The sequence below is a fragment of the Leucoraja erinacea genome, chromosome 44 (genome assembly GCF_028641065.1).
Source record: "Leucoraja erinacea ecotype New England chromosome 44, Leri_hhj_1, whole genome shotgun sequence".
NCBI lineage: Eukaryota > Metazoa > Chordata > Chondrichthyes > Rajiformes > Rajidae > Leucoraja > Leucoraja erinaceus.
The window spans coordinates 229,518-252,500 of record NC_073420.1 but is presented as its reverse complement, the minus strand read 5'-3'; the positions used below and the strand labels follow the sequence as shown (position 1 = coordinate 252,500).

At 50.2% G+C, this 22,983-nt stretch overlaps 1 protein-coding gene across 5 annotated transcripts in view; it reads left to right on the top strand.

Annotated features, from left to right (window-relative positions):
• Positions 1 to 22,983, top strand: part of ltbp3 (latent transforming growth factor beta binding protein 3) — a 99,943-nt gene that overhangs the window by 65,060 nt on the left and 11,900 nt on the right. For 3 of the 5 annotated variants that reach the window (XM_055664762.1, XM_055664761.1, XM_055664765.1), the window contains exons 10-20: positions 442 to 511; positions 2,873 to 2,959; positions 7,866 to 7,997; positions 9,341 to 9,472; positions 10,104 to 10,226; positions 11,666 to 11,785; positions 14,308 to 14,430; positions 16,777 to 16,899; positions 18,161 to 18,283; positions 19,881 to 20,009; positions 21,632 to 21,799. In XM_055664762.1, coding sequence (XP_055520737.1) covers positions 442 to 511; positions 2,873 to 2,959; positions 7,866 to 7,997; positions 9,341 to 9,472; positions 10,104 to 10,226; positions 11,666 to 11,785; positions 14,308 to 14,430; positions 16,777 to 16,899; positions 18,161 to 18,283; positions 19,881 to 20,009; positions 21,632 to 21,799 — 1,330 coding nt within the window. The remainder of the gene's footprint in view (positions 1 to 441; positions 512 to 2,872; positions 2,960 to 7,865; positions 7,998 to 9,340; positions 9,473 to 10,103; positions 10,227 to 11,665; positions 11,786 to 14,307; positions 14,431 to 16,776; positions 16,900 to 18,160; positions 18,284 to 19,880; positions 20,010 to 21,631; positions 21,800 to 22,983) is intronic. The other 2 variants (XM_055664763.1, XM_055664764.1) reach the window with 2 other exon arrangements.

The window sequence follows — 22,983 nt, the reverse complement described above, 5'->3', positions numbered from 1 at the left end:
CGAGATCTTCAGACTGATGTGGGGAAGAAGAAAGGAAGAGGCGGAGACTCTGGGGGAGCTGGGAAGGGGAGGGGAAGGAGGGAGAAAGCAGGGACTACCTGAAATTGGAGAAGTCAATGTTCACGCCACTAGGGTGCAGACTGCCCAAGCGGAATACGAGGTGCTGCTCCTCCAATTTGCGGTGGGTGGGACTCACTCTGGCCACGGAGGAGGCCCAGGACAGAAAGTTGGGATTGGGAATGGGAGTGGGAGTTGAAGTGCTGAGCCACCGGGAGATGGGGTTGGTTATTGCGAGCCGAGCGGAGGTGTTGGGCAAAGACTCCCATTGAATGACTGCTGGGGGGTACGGGGTCTGTGTTGACAGGGGTACAGGGGCCTGTCCGACATCCCGCTGGTCTGCAAACTGTTGTGTTCTTCCCTCCCCCCTCCGGGGTCGACCAGCTCCCGACCTTCAGCCTCACGGAAAAGGTGTTCTCCGCAAGTTTCGTCCCGTTCGGATCCAGATTCCCGGGTGAGTGATGACGTGTTTCGTATCCCTAGTGTGTAGGACAGGCAGGCAGGCAGCATCTCTGGAGAGAAGGAATGGGTGACATCTCGGGTCGAGACCCTTCTTCGATACAATAGCCATGATCACATTGAATAACTCGGGACCCTTCTTCAGACCCGAAACGTCGCCCATTCCTTCTCCCTGGAGAGGCCAGTTCATTGGCGATATTTAAGAGGGAGTTAGATGTGGCTAAAGGGATCAGGGGGTATGGAGAGAAGGCAGGTACAGGATACTGAGTTGGATGATCAGCCATGATCATATTGAATGGCGAATGGTGCAGGCTCGAAGGGCCGAATGGCCCTAAGAAGATTGAGGGGGGGTCCAGGCAGTGAAGAAAGCGAATGGTATGTTAGCATTCATAGCAAAAGGATTTGAGTCTAGGAGCAGGGAGGTTCTACTGCAGTTGTACAGGGTCTTGGTGAGACCACACCTGGAGTATTGCGTACAGTTTTGGTCTCCTAATCTGAGGAAAGACATTCTTGTCATAGACGGAGTACAGAGAAGGTTCACCAGACTGATTCCTGGGATGTCAGGACTGTCTTATGAAGAAAGACTGGATAGACTCGGTTTGTACTCACCAGAATTTAGAAGATTGAGGGGGGATCTTATAGAAACTTACAAAATTTTTAAGGGGTTGGACAGGCTAGATGCAGGAAGATTGCTCCCGATGTTGGGGAAGTCCAGAACAAGGGGTCACACACAGTTTAAGGATAAGGGGGAAATCCTTTAAAACTGAGATGAGAAGAACTTTTTTCACACAGAGAGTGGTGAATCTCTGGAACTCTCTGCCACAGAAGGTAGTTGAGGCCACACAGTTCATTGGCTATATTTAAGAGGGAGTTAGATGTGGCCCTTGTGGCTAAGGGGATCAGGGGGTATGGAGAGAAGGCAGGTACGGGATACTGAGTTCGATGATCAGCCATGATCATATTGAATGGCGGTGCAGGCTCGAAGGGGTGAATGGCCTCTACTCCTGCACCTAATTTCTATGTTTCTATAAGGGGGAAATCCTTTAGGACCGAGATGAGAAAAATCATTTTTCACACAGAGAGTGGTGAATCTGTGGAATTCTCTGCCACAGAAGGTAGTTGAGGCCACACAGTTCATTGGTTATATTTAAGAGGGAGTTAGATGTGGCCCTTGTGGCTAAAGGGATCAGGGGGTATGGAGAGAAGGCAGGGATGGGATACTGATTTGGATGATCAGCCATGATCATATTGAATGGCGAATGGTGCTGGCTCGAATTTCTATGTTGATAAAAATGTTAATATTTTAATACGCTAACTTTGAGTTTGTAAAATGCTAATTTAATGTAGGCAATCTTTGATCGTGTTACTACTTTGTATGTTTTGTTTATTCTGTATAAAAGCATTCAGAATTAAGGGACAGAAGTTTAGGGGTAACATGAGGGGGAACTTCTTTACTCAGAGAGTGGTAGCGGTGTGGAATGAGCTTCCAGTGGAAGTGGTGGAGGCAGGTTCGTTGGTATCATTTAAAAATAAATTGGATAGGCATATCACCAGACTGATTCCTGGGATGTCAGGACTGTCTTATGAAGAAAGACTGGATAGACTTGGTTTATACTCTCTAGAAGTTAGGAGACTGTGAGGGGATCTTATAGAAACTTACAAAATTCTTAAGGGGTTGGACAGGCAAGATGCAGGTAGATTGCTCCCGATGTTGGGGAAGTCCAGGACAAGGGGTCACAGCTTAAGGATAAGGGGAAAATCCTTTAAAACTGAGATGAGAAGAACTTTTTTCACACAGAGAGTGGTGAATCTCTGGAACTCTCTGCCACAGAGGGTAGTTGAGGCCACACAGTTCATTGGCTATATTTAAGAGGGAGTTAGATGTGGCCCTTGTGGCTAAGGGGATCAGGGGGTATGGAGAGAAGGCAGGGATGGGATACTGAGTTGGATGATCAGCCATGATAATTAAGGGACAGAAGTTTAGGGGTAACATGAGGGGGAACTTCTTAACTCAGAGGGTGGTAGCGGTGTGGAATGAGCTTCCAGTGGAAGTGGTGGAGGCAGGTTCGTTGGTATTATTTAAAAATAAATTGGATAGGCATATGGATGAGAAGAGAATGGAGGGTTATGGTATGAGTGCAGGCAGATGGGACTAAGGGAAAAAATTTGTTCAGCACGGACTTGTAGGGCCGAGATGGCCTGTTTCCGTGCTGTAATTGTTATATGGTTATATGGTATGGGGAAAAAACAAAAAACAAAAAAAGTTGGGCAAGGGCAGCTGTTGGCAGCGACTGGGTCGAACATTAGAAAGTTTCTGCCGTGCTTTGATAAAAAGCTTTTCTTTTTTCCTCACCAGTAGAATTGGAACCACGGCCAACAAGCCCAGCGGTCAAAGTCCTTCCTCCCGACCAGTCCATGGAGTTTGGGCCATCGCAGGTTGTAGGTAGGTGACACATGGAGACGTGTCGTGATGCTCCACTCTCCACACAAACCCGCCACACACACACACACTCCCGGACTCTGGAGAGGTGTCTCGTCAACGCTGGTTGCCCTGGGGAGGTCGAATGTACTGTAGATAATCCTCGTTGGACAAAAATGCCGGAGAAACTCAGCAGGGGGAGGCAGCATCTACAGAGCGGAGGGAATAGGCGACGTTTCGGGTCAAGGCCCTTCTTCAGACGTCAGTCGGGATAGTCCTTCCTCACCGCACCCCTTCAAAGGACTATTCAGGCAGCCTCACAGCGCCAGAGACCCGGGTTCGATCCTGACCACGGGTGCTGTCTGTGTGGAGTCCGTCCGTCCTCCACGTGACCTGTGCGGGTTTTTTCCGGGATCTCCAGTTTCCTCCCACACTCCAGGCTTCTTGATCTACTCTGATCAAGAAGGCTCATCAGTGTCTCTTCTTCCTGAGGAGACTGAAGAAGGTCCATCTGTCTCCTCAGATCCTGGTGAACTTCTACCGCTGCACCATCGAGAGCATCCTTACCAACTGCATCACAGTATGGTACAGCAACTGCTCTGTCTCCGACCGGAAGGCATTGCAGAGGGTGGTGAAAATTGCCCAACGCATCACCGGTTCCTCGCTCCCCTCCATTGAGTCTGTCCAAAGCAAGCGCTGTCTGCGGAGGGCGCTCAGCATCGCCAAGGACTGCTCTCACCCCAACCATGGACTGTTTACCCTCCTACCATCCGGGAGGCGCTACAGGTCTCTCTGTTGCCGAACCAGCAGGTCGAGGAACAGCTTCTTTCCGGCGGCTGTCACTCTACTCAACAACGTACCTCGGTGACTGCCAATCACCCCCCCCCCCCCCCCCCCCCCCCCGGACACTTATTATTATTTATTCAAATAGTTTGCTATGTCGCTCTTCCAGGGAGATGCTAAATGCATTTCGTTGTCTCTGTACTGTACACTGACAATGACAATGAAAATTGAATCTGAATCTGAATCTGTTTGTAGGTTAAATGGCTTGGTATAAAAGCAAATTGTCCCTAGTGTGTGTGTGTGTGTGTGTGTGTGGGATAGTATTAATGTGCTGGTCGGCACGGACTCGATGGGCTGAAGGGCCTGTTTCCGCGCTGTATCTCTAAACTAAACTAAACTAAACCGATCTCGATCCGAAACGTTGCCCATTCCTTCTCTCCAGAGATGCTGCCTCACCCGCTGAGTTACTCCGGCATTTTGTGTCTGCCTTAAACTAATCAATAGTCCAATATGATGCCTGTCCTTCCCCATCGACACAAGGCTGTATCTTCTCCCGTGTCACAGTTCAGGACAGGAACACCAGGTTTAAATGGGAATGGCACATGGTAAATGGTAGGGAATTGAAGAATGTAGGTGAACAGAGGGATCTGGGAATAACTGTGCACAGTTCCCTGAAAGTGGAATCTCATGTAGATAGGGTGGTAAAGAAAGCTTTTGGTGTGCTGGCCTTTATAAATCAGAGCATTGAGTATAGAAGCTGGGATGTAATGTTAAAAGTGTACAAGGCATTGGTGAGGCCAATTCTGGAGTATGGTGTACAATTTTGGTCGCCTAATTATAGGAAGGATGTCAACAAAATAGAGAGAGTACAGAGGAGATTTACTAGAATGTTGCCTGGGTTTCAGCAACTAAGTTACAGAGAAAGGTTGAACAAGTTAGGGCTTTATTCTTTGGAGCGCAGAAGGTTAAGGGGGGACTTGATGGAGTTTTTTAAAATGATGAGAGGGATAGACAGAGTTGACGTGGAAAAGCTTTTCCCACTGAGAGTAGGGAAGATTCAAACAAGGGGACATGACTTGAGAATTAAGGGACTGAAGTTTAGGGGTAACATGAGGGGGATCTTCTTTACTCAGAGAGTAGTGGCTGTGTGGAATGAGCTTCCAGTGAAGGTGGTGGAGGCAGGTTCGTTTTTGTCATTTAAAAATAAATTGGATAGTTATATGGATGGGAAGGGAATGGAAGGTTATGGTCTGAGCGCAGGTATATGGGACTAGGGGAGAATATGTGTTCGGCACGGACTAGAAGGGTCGAGATGGCCTGTTTCCGTGTTGTAAATTGTTATATGGTTATTAACCTTCATAGCAAAAGGATTTGAGTCTAGGAGCAGGGAGGTTCTACTGCAGTTGTACAGGGTCTTGGTGAGACCACACCTGGAGTATTGCGTACAGTTTTGGTCTCCTAATCTGAGGAAAGACATTCTTCCCATGGATGGAGTACAGAGAAGGTTCACCAGACTGATTCCTGGGATGGCAGGACTTTCATATGACTGATAGTCTCAGCTTGTACTTGCTAGAATTTAGAAGATTGAGGGGGGGATCTCATAGAAACTTACAAAATTCTTAAGGGGTTGGACAGGCTAGATGCAGGAAGATTGTTCCCGATGTTGGGGAAGTCCAGAACAAGGGGTCACACAGTTTAAGGATAAGAGGGAAATCTTTTAGGACCGAGATGAGAAAAACATTTTTTACACAGAGAGTGGTGAATCTGTGGAATTCTCTGCCACAGAGGGTAGTTGAGGCCACACAGTTCATTGGCTATATTTAAGAGGGAGTTAGATGTGGCTAAAGGGATCAGGGGGTATGGAGAGAAGGCAGGAACGGGGAACTGATTGGGGACGATCAGCCATGATCATATTGAATGGCGGTGCTGGCTGGAAGGAAGGGCCGAATGGCCTCTACTCCTGCACCTATTGTCTATTTGTAGAATGTTTTTCCCGCTGTCCCACTTAGGAAACCTGAACGGAAACCTCTGGAGACTTTGCGCCCCACCTAAGTTTCCGTGCGGTTCCCGGAGGTTTTCGTCAGTCTCCCCACCTGCTTCCACTACCTGCAACCTCCGGCAACCACCTGCAACCTCCGGGAACCACCTGCAACCTCCGGGAACCACCTGCAACCTCCGGCAACCACCTGCAACCTCCGGGAACCGCACGAAAACCTTGGCTGGGCGCACTAAGTCTCCAGAGGTTTCCGTTCAGGTTTCCTAAGTGGGACAGGGTTTGTGTTTGGCTCTGGAGCGCTGCCTGTGGCTGCCACCTGGTGGTCAGGACCAGAACCACAAAGGCAGGGGCACCAAAGTCAAAATGCAGGAAGATCCCAGTGGGCCTGGCAGCATCTGTGGAAGGGAGTGGACCTGTGGCTTTTTGTACGGGCTGCAAGCAACCACAGAGCCTGAGGGAGAGCTCGCAAGTTGGAGGGTGTCTGGTTTTAGTTCGAGAACAGGCACAAACAAGCTGGAGCGACTCAGCGGGACGGGCAGCATCTCAGGAGAGAAGGAACGGGACAACGTTTCGGGCCGTGACCCTTCTTCACGTTTTTGGTTACTGTCACGTGAGCTGAGGTGGAGTGAAAAGCCTTCTTGTTGCCTGCTAGCCACTCAGCAAGTGGAAGTTCGAAAGTGATAGGAGGAGAATTAGGCCATTCGGCCCATCAAGTCTACTCCGCCATTCAATCGTGGCTGATCTCTCTCTCCCTCCAAACCCCATTCTCCTGCCCCCTGACACCCGCACTGATCACCGGTGTAGACGTGATTGCACAGAGGGTGGTGGGTGTATGGAACGAGGTGCCGGAGGGGGTAGTTGAGGCTGGGACTATCCCAACGTTTAACAAACAGTTAGACAGGTACATGGATAGGACAGGATGGGTTTGGAGGGATGAGGGCCAAACGCGGGCAGGTGGGACTAGTGTAGATGGGGCATGTCGGTCGGTGTGGGCAAGTTGGGCCGAAGGGCCTGTTTCCACACTGTGTGTGAGAGAGGGGTGTGACAGAAAGAGTGAGTGAGGAGAGTGTGTGTGTGAGAATAAGTGTGTGTGTGAATGTGAGGAGTGTGTTTGTGTGAGTGTGAGGAGTGTGTGTGTGAGAATGAGTGTGTGAGTGTGTGTGTGTGTTTGTGTGAGTGAGTGCGAGGAGAGTTTGTGAGTTGGTGTGTGAGTGAGTGTGTGAGAATGAGTGTGTGTGAGGGAGTGTGAGCGAGAATGAGTGTGTGTAAGTGTGAGAGAATGTGTGAGAATAAGTGTGTGAGTGTGAGTGTGTGAGAATGAGTGTGAGAGTGTGAGAGTGAATGTGTGAGAGAGAGAGTGTGTGTAAGTGTGAGAATAAGTGTGTGAGAGTGAGTGTGTGTGTGAGAGAGAGAGTGAGTGTTTGTGTGAGTGAGTGTGAGGAGAGTGTGAGTTGGTGTGTGAGTGTGTGAGTGAGAATGTGTGTGTAAGTGTGAGAGAATGTGTGTAAGAATAAGTGTGTGAGTGTGTGAGAATGAGTGTGAGAGAGTGAATGTGCGAGAGAGAGAGATAGTGTGTAAGTGTGAGAATGTGTGTGAGAATAAGTGTGTGAGAGAGAGAGTGTGTGTGTAAGTGTGTGAGTGTGACTGAGTGTGCGTGAGAGAGAGTGTGTGAGAATGAGTGTGAGAGAGAGCGTGAGGAGAGTGTGTGTGTGTGAGAATGAGTGTGAGAGAGTGTGAGAGTGAATGTGTGAGAGAGAGAGTGTGTGAGTGTGAGAATGAGTGTGAGAGAGTGTGAGTGTGAGTGAGTGTGTGAGAATGAGTGTGAGAGAGTGAGAGTGAATGTGTGAGAGTGTGAGTGAGTGTGTGAGAATAAGTGTGTGTGTGTGTGAGTGTGAGAATGAGTGTGAGAGAATGAGTGTGAGAGAGAGTGCGTGGGTGTGTGTGTGTGAGTGTGTGAGAATGAGTGTGAGAGAGAGTGTGAGGAGTGTGTGTGTGTGGGAGGGAGAGAGAGAGAGACTGGTGGTGTACTAGGGGGTGTGAAGAGGGGTGATGGGCGGAGTGGGATGACGTGTGTTGGACACAGAGCTGGGGGGAATGGCTACATCTCGACAGATGCTGACGGTGATATAAATGTTCCTTGTTTTCTCTCAGAGATGGACACGTGCAAAGTGAATCGCGGAATCTGTGGGCGCGGTGTGTGCGTGCACGACCCCACGGGCTCGGGATACTCGTGTGCCTGCCACACCGGGTACCAGCAACATCCCCACTTCAAGCAGTGCGTGGGTGAGCATCTGAGGGGCCCGTGTTAGCGTGCGGCCTTTCACCGCCTTCACCACGGTGGGAGGGGCGGGGCGGGGCGGGGACCCGGGGTGGGGGAAGGGGGGGGTACTGTACCAACCAGCCCCCTGCACCCCGCTTCTACATAGAACCATAGACAACAGGTGCAGGAGTGGAGGCCATTCGGCCCTTCCAGCCTGCACCATTCGCCATTCAATATGATCATGGCTGATCATCCAACTCAGTATCCTGTACCTGCCTTCTCTCATAGAAACATAGACAATAGGTGCAGGAGTAGAGGCCATTCGGCCCTTCCAGCCTGCACCATTCGCCATTCAATATGATCATGGCTGATCATCCAACTCAGTATCCTGTACCTGCCTTCTCTCATAGAAACATAGACAATAGGTGCAGGAGTAGAGGCCATTTGGCCCTTCGAGCCTGCACCATTCGCCATTCAATATGATCATGGCTGATCATCCAACTCAGTATCCCATCCCTGCCTTCTCTCCATACCCCCTGATCCCTTTAGCCACAAGGGCCACATCTAACCCCCTCTTAAATATAGCCAATGAACTGTGTGGCCTCAACTACCTTCTGTGGCAGAGAATTCCACAGATTCACCACTCTCTGTGTGTGAAAAAAAATGTTTTTCTCATCTCGGTCCTAAAAGACTTCCCCCCTTATCCTTAAACTGTGTGTGTGGCCCCTTGTTCTGGACTTCCCCAACATCGGGAACAATCTTCCTGCATCTAGCCTGTCCAACCCCTTAAGAATTTTGTAAGTTTCTATAAGATCCCCCACTCAATCTTCCAAATTCTAGCGAGTACAAGCCGAGTCTATCCAGTCTTTCTTCATATGGGGAGAGGGCAGGAGAATGGGGTTAGGAGGGAGAGATAGATCAGCCATGATTGAATGGCGGAGTAGACTTGATGGGCCGAATGGCCCAATTGTCCACCTATCACTTTCTCTCTCTCTCTCACACACACTCTTTCACACACACACACCCTCTCACACACACTTATGACCTTATGAGGGGGTTAAGTGACATATGCTGAGAGCAGACTCAAAAAAAGCTGGAGTAACTCAGCGGGTGAGGCAGCATCTTTGGAGGGAAGGAATGGGTGACGTTTCGGGTCGAGACTCTTCCTTCCCCAGAATCTGACCCTGCCTGAGTCAGACTGAGAGGGAGATACAGGGATATGGAAGTGCAAGGTGTGAAAACTAGGCAAAGGGGATGGAGATCGGAAACTTCCTTCTCTCCAGAGATGCCGCCTGCCGTCGCGGAGTTGCACCAGCGCGCTGCGTCTGCCTTCGACTTTAACGGCGCGCTCCTTCTCGCCCGCTAGACGTGGACGAGTGTGAGAATAATCCGTGCGGAGTCAGGAGAGGCAAGTGTGTCAATTCCATCGGCACCTACAGTTGCATCTGCTACAGTGGCTTCCACTTGCAAGAACTTCCGGAAGGCAGTACATGTGTCGGTGAGCTTGTGTCTGTCTCCCCCACCCCCCCATGTCTCTTCTCACCCCTCCCCCTCAAAACACCCCATTATCCCCTCACCCCCCCATCCACCCGCCCAACGCCTAGAGTCGCCAACTCTCTCGCTACCAAATAAGGGACAAAAAGGTGCAAAAATACGGGACAAATTCCCCAACGGCAATTTGTTGACCAACTGGGTGAATGATGAGTTGGCCCCGGGTGCTGGACTGCACACAAAGCCCAGCCGGCTGTCCAGCTGAGGAGTTTTGGCCGCGGTGGAGGGGGCCGCCCGCACAGTCCGGCGCTCCGTCCAACACGTAAACGGCCGTGAGAAGGAGGGGGGGGGTGGTGGTGTTGGCGGTCAGCGAAGGTCGGTCGACGGGGCCACTGGCGAGGTGCTGCTGCTGCACTCCACGGGCTGCACTACGCCAGGATTGGGTCAGGCTGGGTCCGACCCGACCCGACCCGAGAAGCAGCGGTCAAATACGGGACGAGGGCGGTTTCAGCCCAAAATATACGGGATGTCCCGGCTAATACGCGGGGACTGTTGGCGACACTAGACCCTTCCCCACCCCTGCACCCTGTCCCTGCCCACAGACGGGGTCTTCACCCCCTGTGACGTGTGTGTTACAGACATTAACGAGTGTGGCGAAGGCGTGCGGTGCACCAACGGTGGGTGTGCCAACACAGAGGGGTCCTTCTACTGCCACTGCCACACCGGCTACAGGCTGCTTGCACACCAGAACTCCTGTGAAGGTAACTCATCACACTGCCCCTACACATAGAAACATAGAAATTAGGTGCAGGAGTAGGCCATTCGGCCCTTCGAGCCTGCACCGCCATTCAATATGATCATGGCTGATCATCCAACTCAGTATCCCGTACCTGCCTTCTCTCCATACCCCCTGATCCCCTTAGCCACAAGGGCCACATCTAACTCCCTCTTAAATATAGCCAATGAACTGGCCTCGACTACCCTCTGTGGCAGAGAGTTCCAGAGATTCACCACTCTCTGTGTGAAAAAAGTTCTCCTCATCTCGGTTTTAAAGGATTTCCCCCTTATCCTTAAACTGTGACCCCTTGTCCTGGACTTCCCCAACATCGGGAACAATCTTCCTGCATCTAGCCTGTCCAACCCCTTAAGAATTTTGTAAGTTTCTATAAGATCCCCTCTCAATCTCCTAAATTCTAGAGAGTATAAACCAAGTCTATCCAGTCTTTCTTCATAAGACAGTCCTGACATCCCAGGAATCAGTCTGGTGAACCTTCTCTGCACTCCCTCTATGGCAATAATGTCCTTCCTCAGATTAGGAGACCAAAACTGGACGCAATACTCCAGGTGTGGTCTCACCAAGACCCTGTACAACTGCAGTAGAACCTCCCTGCTCCTATACTCAAATCCTCTTGCTATGAAAGCCAACATACCATTCGCTTTCTTTACTGCCTGCTGCACCTGCATGCCTACCTTCAATGACTGGTGTACCATGACACCCAGGTCTCGCTGCATCTCCCCCTTTCCCAATCGGCCACCGTTTAGATAATAGTCTGCTTTCCCGTTTTTGCCACCAAAATGGATAACCTCACATTTATCCACAGTATACTGCATCTGCCAAACATTTGCCCACTCACCCAGCCTATCCAAGTCACCTTGCAGTCTCCTAGCATCCTCCTCACACCTAACACTGCCCCCCAGCTTAGTGTCATCCGCAAACTTGGAGATATTGCCTTCAATTCCCTCATCCAGATCATTAATATATATTGTAAAAAGCTGGGGTCCCAGTACTGAGCCTTGCGGTACCCCACTAGTCACTGCCTGCCATTGTGAAAAGGACCCGTTTACTCCTACTCTTTGCTTCCTGTTTGCCAGCCAGTTCTATATGCTGAACCCTATATGCTGCCCCCCTCCCACCCTATCCTCCCTCCCCCCTCCCATTCCCCCCTTCCCCTCACCTCCCGCTCCCCTCCTCCCCTCCTCTCCCCACAATGGCGCAGCGGTAGAGTTTCTGCCCCACGGCGCCAGAGACCCGCTTTCGATCCCGGCCACATCTGTACAGAGTTTGTACGTCCTCCTAATTCTACTCCTTTGTCTTGCGAACGGTCTCCGAGTGGCCCGACTTTCACCGCTGGCCGAGGGTGAGAGTCGCTCGGCAGCTTGTGTTTCACACGGTGACTGCCCTCCCTTCTCTTCCTCCTAGATATCAACGAGTGCCTCAACCCCGGCACCTGCCCGAGGGGGAAATGCAAGAACAGGCCGGGCACGCACGAGTGTGTCCCCTGCCCAGAGGGATACCGGAGCCAGGCCGGGGAGTGCTTTGGTAAAGATGCAACACCATACTTTTTTTTTTTTTTTTTTTTTTTTTCTCTTTTTTGTTTTGTATGGATATATTGACATTTGGTCTGTTCTATTAATTTAATCAAACTCTGTAAAGCACTTTGGTTCAAATACTGGTTTTGTTGAAAAGTGCTATATAAATAAAGATTATTATTATTATTATTATAGAAACATAGATAGATAGATAGATAGATGGATAGATAGATAGATAGATAGATAGATAGATAGATAGATAGATAGATAGATAGATAGATAGATAGATAGATAGATAGATATAGATGGATAGATGGATGGATGGATGGATAGATGGATAGATGGATAGACAGACAGACAGACAGACAGACAGACAGACAGACAGACAGACAGATAGATAGATAGATAGATAGATAGATAGATAGATAGATAGATAGATAGATAGATAGATAGCCTTTATTGTCATTCAGACCGAAGTTTGAACGAAATTGCAGCAGTCATACATATAATACAATAAAAACAACAATAAACATATATTAACATCCACCTAGAAACATATAAAATAGGTGCAGGAGTAGAGGCCATTCGGCCCTTCGAGCCTGCACCATTCGCCATTCAATATGATCATGGCTGATCATAGAAACATAGAAATTAGGTGCAGGAGTAGAGGCCATTCGGCCCTTCGAGCCTGCACCATTCGCCATTCAATATGATCATGGCTGATCATCCAACTCAGTATCCCATCCCTGCCTTCTCTCCATACCCCCTGATCCCTTTAGCCACAAGGGCCACATCTAACTCCCTCTTAAATATAGCCAATGAACTGTGTGGCCTCAACTACCTTCTGTGGCAGAGAATTCCACAGATTCACCACTCTCTGTGTGTGAAAAATGTTTTTCTCATCTCGGTCCTAAAAGATTTCCCCCTTATCCTTAAACTGTGTGTGGCCCCTTGTTCTGGACTTCCCCAACATTGGGAACAATCTTCCTGCATCTAGCCTGTCCAACCCCTTAAGAATTTTGTAAGTTTCTATAAGATCCCCCCTCAATCTTCTAAATTCTAACGAGTACAAGCCGAGTCTATCCAGTCTTTCTTCATATGAAAGTCCTGCCATCCCAGGAATCAGTCTGGTGAACCTTCTCTGTACTCCCTCTATGGCAAGAATGCCTTTCAGTACGATACATCAGGTCACGATACAACACGATGCGCCACTCCACGATAAAAATATGCCGCGATGCAAGTTGTTCGTTCTTCCCCCTTCGTTTAATTTTTAGTTTGTTAAACGGTTTTGTTCTGGAGGCCTTTTAGTATTTTTATGTGGGGGATGGGAATCATTTTCTCAAGACACGCCCTGGGGCAAGGATGCGTCCTTCCTCCGAACCGCACCTTCGCCTCCCCTCCTCGCGGCCTACCATTTTGGATTGGCGCGGCCTTTCATGCCGGAGCTTCGAGCTGCGGCTTCAGCACTGAGGTACCATCGCGGAGCGGGACGGTGCCTTATAACCATGTTGGAGCTCCGGAGTCCGACTTCCCCACAGCCATCAGGCTCTTAAACTCAACTCAAACAAAACTCTGATCATTAATAGCCCATCGCACGTTTTCTGTCTATTTATGTGTGTGTGTGTGTATATATATTCATTGGTACACCAGTCATTGAAGGTAGGCATGCAGGTGCAGCAAACAGTAAAGAAAGCGAATGGTATGTTAGCTTTCATTGCAAAAGGATTTGAGTATAGGAGCAGGGAGGTTCTACTGCAGTTGTACAGGGTCTTGGTGAGACCACACCTGGAGTATTGCGTACAGTTTTGGTCTCCATATCTGAGGAAGGACATTATTGCCATAGAGGGAGTGCAGAGACGGTTCACCAGACTGATTCCTGGGATGTCAGGACTGTCTTATGAAGAAAGACTGGATAGACTTGGTTTATACTCTCTAGAATTTAGGAGATTGAGAGGGGATCTTATAGAAACTTACAAAATTCTTAAGGGGTTGGACAGGCTAGATGCAGGAAGATTGTTCCCGATGTTGGGGGAAGTCCAGGACAAGGGGTCACAGCTTAAAGATAAGGGGGAAATCCTTTAAAACTGAGATGAGAAGAACTTTTTTCACACAGAGAGTGGTGAATCTCTGGAACTCTCTGCCACAGAGGGTAGTTGAGGCCAGTTCATTGGCTATATTTTAGAGGGAGTTAGATGTGTGGCTAAGGGGATCAGGGGGTATGGAGAGAAGGCAGGTACGGGATACTGAGTTGGATGATCAGCCATGATCATATTGAATGGCGAATGGTGCAGGCTCGAAGGGCCGAATGGCCTACTCCTGCACCTAATTTCTATGTTTCTATATGGACACACTGATCTGTTTTGTTGTCAATGTCTATGTTCTGTTGTGCTGAAGCAAAGCAAGAATTTTGTTGTCCTATCTGGAACACATGACAATAAACTCTCTTGAATCTTGAATCGAGATGTCACGACGTCAGTCGCCGAAAATGTGGGACAGGGCCTTTACACGTTTTTCCTTGCTTGCTTCGTCCAGATATCGATGAGTGTTTGGACAGATCTTTCTGCCTAAACGGCAAGTGCCACAACACGAAGGGGTCCTACAGCTGTACCTGCAACGAGGGATTCAAGGCCCTGCCGGACAAGAAGAGTTGCCAAGGTAACCATATAACCATATAACAATTTACAGCACGGAAACAGGCCATCTCGACCCTTCTAGTCCGTGCCGAACACATAATCTCCCCTAGTCCCATCTACCTGCGCTCAGACCCATAACCCTCCATTCCCTTCCCATCCATATAACTATCCAATTTATTTTTAAATGATAAAAACGAACCTGCCTCCACCACCTTCACTGGAAGCTCATTCCACACAGCTACCACTCTCTGAGTAAAGAAGTTCCCCCTCATGTTACCCCTAAACTTCAGTCCCTTAATTCTCAAGTCATGTCCTCTTGTTTGAATCTTCCCTACTCTCAGTGGGAAAAGCTTTTCTACGTCAACTCTGTCTATCCCTCTCATCATTTTAAAAACCTCTATCAGGTCCCCCCTTAACCTTCTGCGCTCCAGAGAATAAAGCCCTAACTTGTTCAACCTTTCTCTGTAACTTAGTTGCTGAAACCCAGGCAACATTCTAGTAAATCTCCTCTGTACTCTCTCTATTTTGCTGACATCCTTCCTATAATTAGGCGACCAAAATTGTACACCATACTCCAGAATTGGCCTCACCAATGCCTTGTACAGATTTTAACATTACATCCCAACTTCTATACTCAAAACCGCACAAAGCCACTTCTCGACAGGGCCGGAGTAACTCAGGAGGGGGTTTAGTTTATAGATACATCGCGTAAGAACTGGCCCTTCGGCCCCACCGGGTCCACGCAGGCACGGTGGAGTTGCCGCCTTACAGGGCTTGCGGTGCCGGCAACACGGGTTCAATCCCGACTGGGGGATGCTGCTGATCCACAGTCTAGGGACTGCAACCGCAAAGGCGCGGTCTGTCGACCCTGAGCGTATGCCTAGACCGCGGGAAATTCAGCAGCCCCAAGTCGGCTGATCTGACAGACCTGGAAGTGGAGTGGTGGGTGAGAAGACTTTTAATGTAGGTGGGAGCAGGGCAAGCCCATTGAGGGCTTTGTAGACATGGAGGAGGGTCTTGAAGTTTATACGGAACCGCACAGGGAGCCAGTGGAGAGAGAGGGGCCAGGATCGGGGTGATGTGGTCCCCTTGTTCGGGTGCCCGTCAGGAGTTTTTTTAAACGTGTATCTGTGTGTGTATATAGGTACGAAGGAACTGCAGGCACTGGTTTTGTGTCTAAACCAAAGCTGGACACAAAGTGCTGGAGTAACTCAGCAGGACAGGCAGGCAGGCAGCATCTCCGGAGAGAAGGAATGGGTGACGTTTCGGGTCGAGACCCTTCTTCGATACAATAGCCATGATCACATTGAATAACTCGGGACCCTTCTTCAGACCCAAAACGTCGCCCATTCCTTCTCCCCGGAGAGGCCAGTTCATTGGCGATATTTAAGAGGGAGTTAGATGTGGCTAAAGGGATCAGGGGGTATGGAGAGAAGGCAGGTACAGGATACTGAGCTGGATGATCAGCCATGATCATATTGAATGGCGGTGCAGGCTCGAAGGGCCGAATGGCCCTTATAATATTGAGGGGGGATCCAGGCAGTGAAGAAGGCGAATGGTATGTTAGCATTCATAGCAAAAGGATTTGAGTGTAAGAGCAGGGAGGTACTACTGCAGTTGTACAGGGTCTTGGTGAGACCACACCTGGAGTATTGCGTACAGTTTTGGTCTCCTAATCTGAGAAAGGACATTCTTGCCAGAGGGAGTGCAGAGAAGGTTCACCAGACTGATTCCTGGGATGGCAGGACTTTCATATGAAGAAAGACCAGATAGACTCGGCTTGTACTCACAAGATTTAGAAGACTTATAGAAACTTACAAAATTCTTAAGGGGTTGGACAGGCTAGATGCAGGAAGATTATTCCCAATGTTGGGGAAGTCCAGAACAAGGGGTCACACAGTTTAAGGATAAGGGGGAAATCTTTTAGGACCTGGATGAGGAAAACATTTTTCACACAGAGAGTGGTGAATCTGTGGAACTCTCTGCCACAGAAGGTAGTTGAGGCCACACAGTTCATTGGCTATATTTAAGAGGGAGTTAGATGTGGCCCTTGTGGCTAAAGGGATCAGGGGGTATGGAGAGAAGGCAGGGATGGGATACTGAGTTGGATGATCAGCCATGATTATATCGAATGGCGGTGCAGGCTCGAAGGGCCGAATGGCCTCTACTCCTGCACCTATTGTCTATGTTTCGATGATACCATGCTGCCCATCCCGCTGAGTCACTCCAGTGTCCATCTTCGCTTCAATGCCAGCATCTGCAGTTCCAATCTTCTTCCACGCCGCTCCCCCCCCCCCCCCCCCCCCCCCCCCCCCCCCACCGGCTCTGACCACCATTTTGTGTGTTTCACCCCCCCCCCCCCCCTCAGACATCAACGAGTGCAACGAGGGGCGTTTCTGCGCCCACGGTCGCTGCCTGAACACCGAGGGCTCGTTCCAGTGCCGCTGCTACTCCGGCTATCGACTCAACAGCCGGCAGACCTCGTGCGAAGGTGCGAAGATCAAGTCACGTCAACCTTATTCGCCGCACACACTCGTACGAGACGTGCAGTGAAATGAAAAGTGGCGATGCTCGCTAATTGTGCAAAAAAAAAAAAAAACTGCAAAACAGATTAGAACAGAATCAGTACATTACATATTTGTGAGAAAAAAAATCAGCAACGTTAAAAAGACACGACACAACTAATTTTAATCCGCGGTGAGATAAGTCCTGACGCCCTGTGGGAAGAAACTCCGTCTCGTCCTCTCTGTTTTCACAGAGAGACAGCAGAGGCGTTTACCTGACCGTAGCAGCTGGAACAGTCCGTTGCTGGGGGGGAAGGGGTCCCCCATAATGTTGCTGGCTGTAAATCTGCACCTCCTGGTGTATAGGTCCTGCAGTGGGGGCGAGTGTAGTTCCCATAGTGCGTTCGGCTGAACGCACAACTCTCTGCAGAGTCTTCTTGTCCTGGGCAGAGCAGTTCCCAAACCAGATTGTGATGTTTCCGGACAAGATGCTTTCCACAGCCGCTGAGTAGAAGCACTGGAGGATCCTCAGAGAGACTCTGAAGTTCCTCAGCTACGTGAGGTGGTAAAGGCGCCAAATTAAAACCGAGATGAGAAGAACTTTTTTCACGCAGAGAGTGGTGAATCTCTGGAACTCTCTGCCACAGAGAGTAGTTGAGGCCAGTTCATTGGCTATATTTAAGAGGGAGTTAGATGTGGCCCTTGTGGCTAAGGGGATCAGGGGGTATGGAGAGAAGGCAGGTACGGGATACTGAGTTGGATGATCAGCCATGATCATATTGAATGGCGGTGCAGGCTCGAAGGGCCGAATGGCCTACTCCTGCACCTAATTTCTATGTTTCTATGTTTTCTAACTCCTCCTGGTGAAAGGGCCCACAGCGGGCAAGGCGGGAGCGGAGTTGGAACCGCAGGAGACAACTCTGTTCCTCTCCAACCCTTGGCGGGAGAGTACTGTGTTTCCCTTGGAGGGAATGCCGGGACTACCTGACACGAGAGAAGTCAATGTTCACAACGCTAAAAGCGAAATGCGAGTTGCTGTTTCTCAAATTTGCGCTGGGCCTCGCTCTGGCAACGGGACGGGAAGGCGAGTGCGGGAACGGGAGGGGGAGTCGAAAGTCGTCAGCAGCCGGGAGGTCGGGTAGGTTTGGGCGGACTGAGCGGAGGGTAGGTTCGGCCGAAACGATCGTGCGTGCGTGCGTTCTCGGAGTCCCCGCTCACGATGCCAATATCTGTCCTTCCCGCACGCAGACATCAACGAGTGCCAAGAGCTGGCTCACGCTTGCATGAACGGGGAGTGTGTCAACACACCAGGGTCCTACACCTGCCAGTGTCACCCTGGATACCAATTCATGGACGGCCCAAAGTGTAAAGGTAACGAACGGAACAATGTTATTTTTTAAAACAAAAAGTAATTTGAATCGATTATTTACGAGAATAAAATTTACAGTACAAAACATTCCCGATAATATCTGCAATACAAAATAAATAATCAAACATTCCCCGAGTTACTCACGAACTCTTTCGAGTTTCCCCTTGATTCGAACTCGGAGAATTACGGTAATAGCCGTTCGTAGGTACTTGGGGATATTTTATTACTCCTGGACATTTTTCAACATGTTGAAAAAAAGGTGCCGACCTACCTGACACCCCGAGTCCCCACGGCTGGCATTACGAGCGGCTACGAAACATCTACGGACTCGCTACCGACATTCCCCCGAGTTCGAATCGAGGGGAAAACTCGGGAGAGCTCGTGAGTAACTCGGGAAAGTGGGACAGGGCCTTTAAATATCAAAATATCTTAAATATGAAATATAGTGTGTGCTGTCCAGCACCCGGGGCCATCTCATCGTTCACCCAGCCACGGCCGAGTCCGTCAACGGATTGCCGTGGGGAATTTGTCCCGTAGTTTGACCTTTTGTCCCTTATTTGGGAGTGAGGAAGTTGGCGTCTCTAGGTAACCCCACACAGTAACACTGATACACCCTTACTGTAACACTCTGCGGACTGCTTCCCCCATCTTCAATTGGGGTTCAAGCCCTGCTGGAGTTTCGAGTTCTACTGGGGTTTTGAGTTCCACTGGGGTTTCTAGCCCTACTGGGGGTTCGAGCTCTGCTGGGGTTTCGAGTTCTACTGGGATATCGAGCCCTGCTGGGGTTTTGAGCCCTACTGGGATTTCGAGCCCTGCTGGGATTTCGAGCCCTGCTGGGATTTCGAGCTCTGCTGGGATTTCGAGCCCTGCTGGGATTTCGAGCTCTGCTGGGATTTCGAGCCCTGCTGGGATTTCGAGTCCTACTGGGGTTTCGAGCTCTGCTGGGGTTTCATGTCCTACTGGGGTTTCGAGCTCTGCTGGGATTTCGAGCTCTGCTGGGGTTTTGAGCCCTACTGGGATTTCGAGCTCTGCTGGGGTTTTGAGCCCTACTGGGATTTCGAGCTCTGCTGGGATTTCGAGCTCTGCTGGGATTTTGAGCCCTACTGGGATTTTGAGCCCTGCTGGGGTTTTGAGCCCTGCTGGGATTTCAAGCCCTGCTGGGGTTTCGAGTCCGACTGGGGTTTCGAGCTCTGCTGGGATTTCGAGCCCTGCTGGGATTTCGAGCCCTGCTGGGATTTCGAGCTCTGCTGGGATTTCGAGCTCTACTGGGATTTCGAGCCCTACTGGGATTTCGAGCTCTGCTGGGATTTTGAGCCCTGCTGGGGTTTTGAGCCCTGCTGGGATTTCAAGCCCTGCTGGGGTTTCGAGTCCGACTGGGGTTTCGAATCCTACTGGAGTTTCGAGCCCTGCTGGGATTTCGAGCCCTGCTGGGATTTCGAGCCCTGCTGGGATTTCGAGCTCTGCTGGGGTTTCGAGCTCTGCTGGGATTTCGAGCCCTGCTGGGATTTCGAGCTCTGCTGGGATTTCGAGCCCTACTTGGATTTTGATCTCTACGCCGCCCGCCCCCGTTCCGCTGAAACCCTGTGTTGTTCCCATCAGACATCAACGAGTGCGCCCTGAATCGCTCGCTGTGCGGCCCCTACGGAATCTGCAAGAACCTGGACGGCTCCTACACCTGCGTTTGTGACACCGGCTTCACCCTGTCCCTGGATGGCTCCACGTGTGAAGGTAGGCTCGCCCGCCGGTCCGCGCGAGGGGGGGGGAGTCAGGGGAAGGTGGACTGAGCGGTGATCACCAGCTCACAGCAAGCAAGCAAGGTCAAATTCCAGCAACAAAGTACTTTGCGCAAAGCATTAAAATCCAATCAAAAGCAATTTGAAACAAAAGAATAGAAAATAAGAACAAGCTAAAAAGACCCGTCCCACTGTACGAGTTCATTCCAAGAGTCCTCCCGAGTTTCCCCTGATTCCAACTCGGAGATTTACAGTAACGGCCGCTCGTAGGTACTCTCGTGGACATTTTCCAACTCGTTGAAAAAACTTCACGAGCTTACCGCGTTTCCCGAGTGCCTGCCGTTAGCGTTACGAGCCGCCACGAGCTCCGACGTACCCGCTACGTACATTCTGCGTGCTTACCACGAGTTTGATTTTTGTTTTTAAACTCGGGAGAGCTCTTGTGTAAACTCGTACAGTGGAACAGGCCCTTTACTCTAGATCAGCCATGATTGAATGGCGGAGTAGTCTCGATGGGCCGAATGGTCTAATTCTCCTCCTATAACTTCAGAACTCCTCCAACCCCTGTTTCTGCTAGTATTTATTTCGAGAGGGCTAGAATAATGCTGAGCCTGTTGCAAGGCGCTGGTTAGGCCGCATTTGCAGTAACGTGAGCAATTTTGGGCCCCATATCTGAGGAAGGGATGTGCTGGCTCTGGAGAGGGTCCAGAGGAGGTTCACAAGAATGATCCCAGGAGTGGGCGTTTGACGACGCTGGGCCTGTACTCGCTGGAGTTTAGAAGGATGAGAGAAGGAATGGGTGACGTTTCGGGTCGAGACCCTTCTTCATCTATGGAGAGAAGGAATTGGCGACGTTTCGGGCCGAGACCCGGAAGGGTCTCGACCCGAAACGTCGCCAATTCCTTCTCTCCATAGATGCTGCCTCACCCGCTGAGTTTCAATAGACAATAGGCACAGGAGTAGGCCATTCGGCCCCTTCAAGCCAGCACCATTCGCCATTCAATGTCATCATGGCTGATCATCCCCAATCAGTACCCCGTTCCTGCCTTCTCCCCATATCCCCTGACTCCGCTATCTTTACGAGCCCTATCTAGCGCTCTCTTGAAAGCATCCAGAGAACCGGCCTCCACCGCCCTCTTGAGGCAGAGAATTCCACAGACTCACAACTCTCTGTGTGAAAAAGTGTTTCCTCGTCTCCGTTCTAAATCTTAAACTGTGTGTGTGTGTGTGTGTGGCCCCTGGTTCTGGACTTAGAACGAGTAAAGAGATGAGGAGAAATTTCTTTAGTCAGGAATTCTTTAGTGGGGAATTCTTTGCCACGGAAGGCTGCGGAGGCCATTTTAAGGTATTTAAGATATTTTGGGAGCTACCCACCCACCTGTCACTTAAGAGTTGTGCCGAGATTTATCTCAAATTTAGCCCAGGCTAAGAGAGGCCTGTGACGGCCTTCGTTTGTGTGTTTTCCCCAGTGAGCCGCCATTTTGTTTTTCTCTCTATCTCTGAGCCACCATTTTGTTTTTCTCTCTATCTCTGAGCCGCCATTTTGTTTTTCTCCACATCTCTGAGCCGCCATTTTGTTTTTTTTTCTTTCTCTCCCCCCCCCCCCCCCCACCTCAGAACCGGAGAGGCCTGAGGGGAAGAAGGAGTGTTACCTCAGCCTGGACGACCCGATATTCTGCGACAGCGTCCTGGCGGCCAACATCACCAAGGAGGAGTGCTGCTGCTCGCTGGGTGCGGGCTGGGGCGACCTCTGCGAGATCTACCCTTGCCCCGTCCACAGCACGGGTAAGTTCGCGTCACGAGGCCACGAGGCGCGGCGGGTGGAGCTGCTGCCTCACGGCGCCACAGGCCCAGCTTCGAGCCTGACCGCCGCTGGACCGAGTTTGTACGCTCTCCCCGTGACCCGCGTGCGTTTTCTCCGGGATCTCCAGTTCAAGTCAAGTCAAGTTTATTTGTCACATACACATACGAGATGTGCAGTGAAATGAAAGTGGCAATGCTCGCGGACTTTTGTGCAAAAGACAAACAACAAAACAACCAAACAAATTATACACACAATCATAACACACATATTCTTTTACATAATAAATAATAGAAGGAAAAACGTTCTGTAGAGTTAGTCCCTGGTGAGATGGGCGTTTACAGTCCGAATTGCCTCTGGGAAGAAACTCCTTCTCAACCTCTCCGTTCTCACCACATGGCAACGGAGGCGTTTGCCTGACCGTAGCAGCTGGAACAGTCCGTTGCAGGGGTGGAAGGGGTCTCTCATGATATTGTTGGCTCTGGAGTTGCACCTCCTGATGTATAGTTCCTGCAGGGGGGTGAGTGAAGTTCCCATAGTGCGTTCGGCCGAACGCACTACTCTCTGCAGAGCCTTCTTGTCCTTGGCAGGGCAATTCCCAAACCAGATGGTAATGTTCCCGGACAAGATGCTTTCCACCGCCGCTGCGTAGAAGAAGTTTCTTCCCGTAGTTTCCTCCCACACTCCAAAGACGTGCGGGTTTGTAGGTTAATTGGCTTGTTATCAATGTAAAAACATTCTCCCTAGTGTGTGTGTGTGCGTGTGTGTGTGTGTGGGATAGTGTTAGTGTGCGGGGATCGCTGGTCGGCACGGACTCGGTGGGCCAAAGTTTCCACACCCGATCTGGTTTAGTTTGGAGATCCAGCGCGGAAACAGGCCCTTCGGCCCAACCGAGCCTGCGCCGACCAGCGACCCCCGCACACTAACACTATCCAACACAACTCAATCAATCAATCAGTTTTAGAAACATAGAAACATATAAAATAGGTGCAGGAGTAGAGGCCATCCGGCCCTTCGAGCCTGCACTGCCATTCAATAAGATCATCCAACTCAGTATCCCATACCTGCCTTCTCTCCATACCCCCTGATCCCTTTAGCCACAAGGGCCCCATCTAACTCCCTCTTAAATATAGCCAATGAACTGTGGCCTCAACTACCTTCTGTGGCA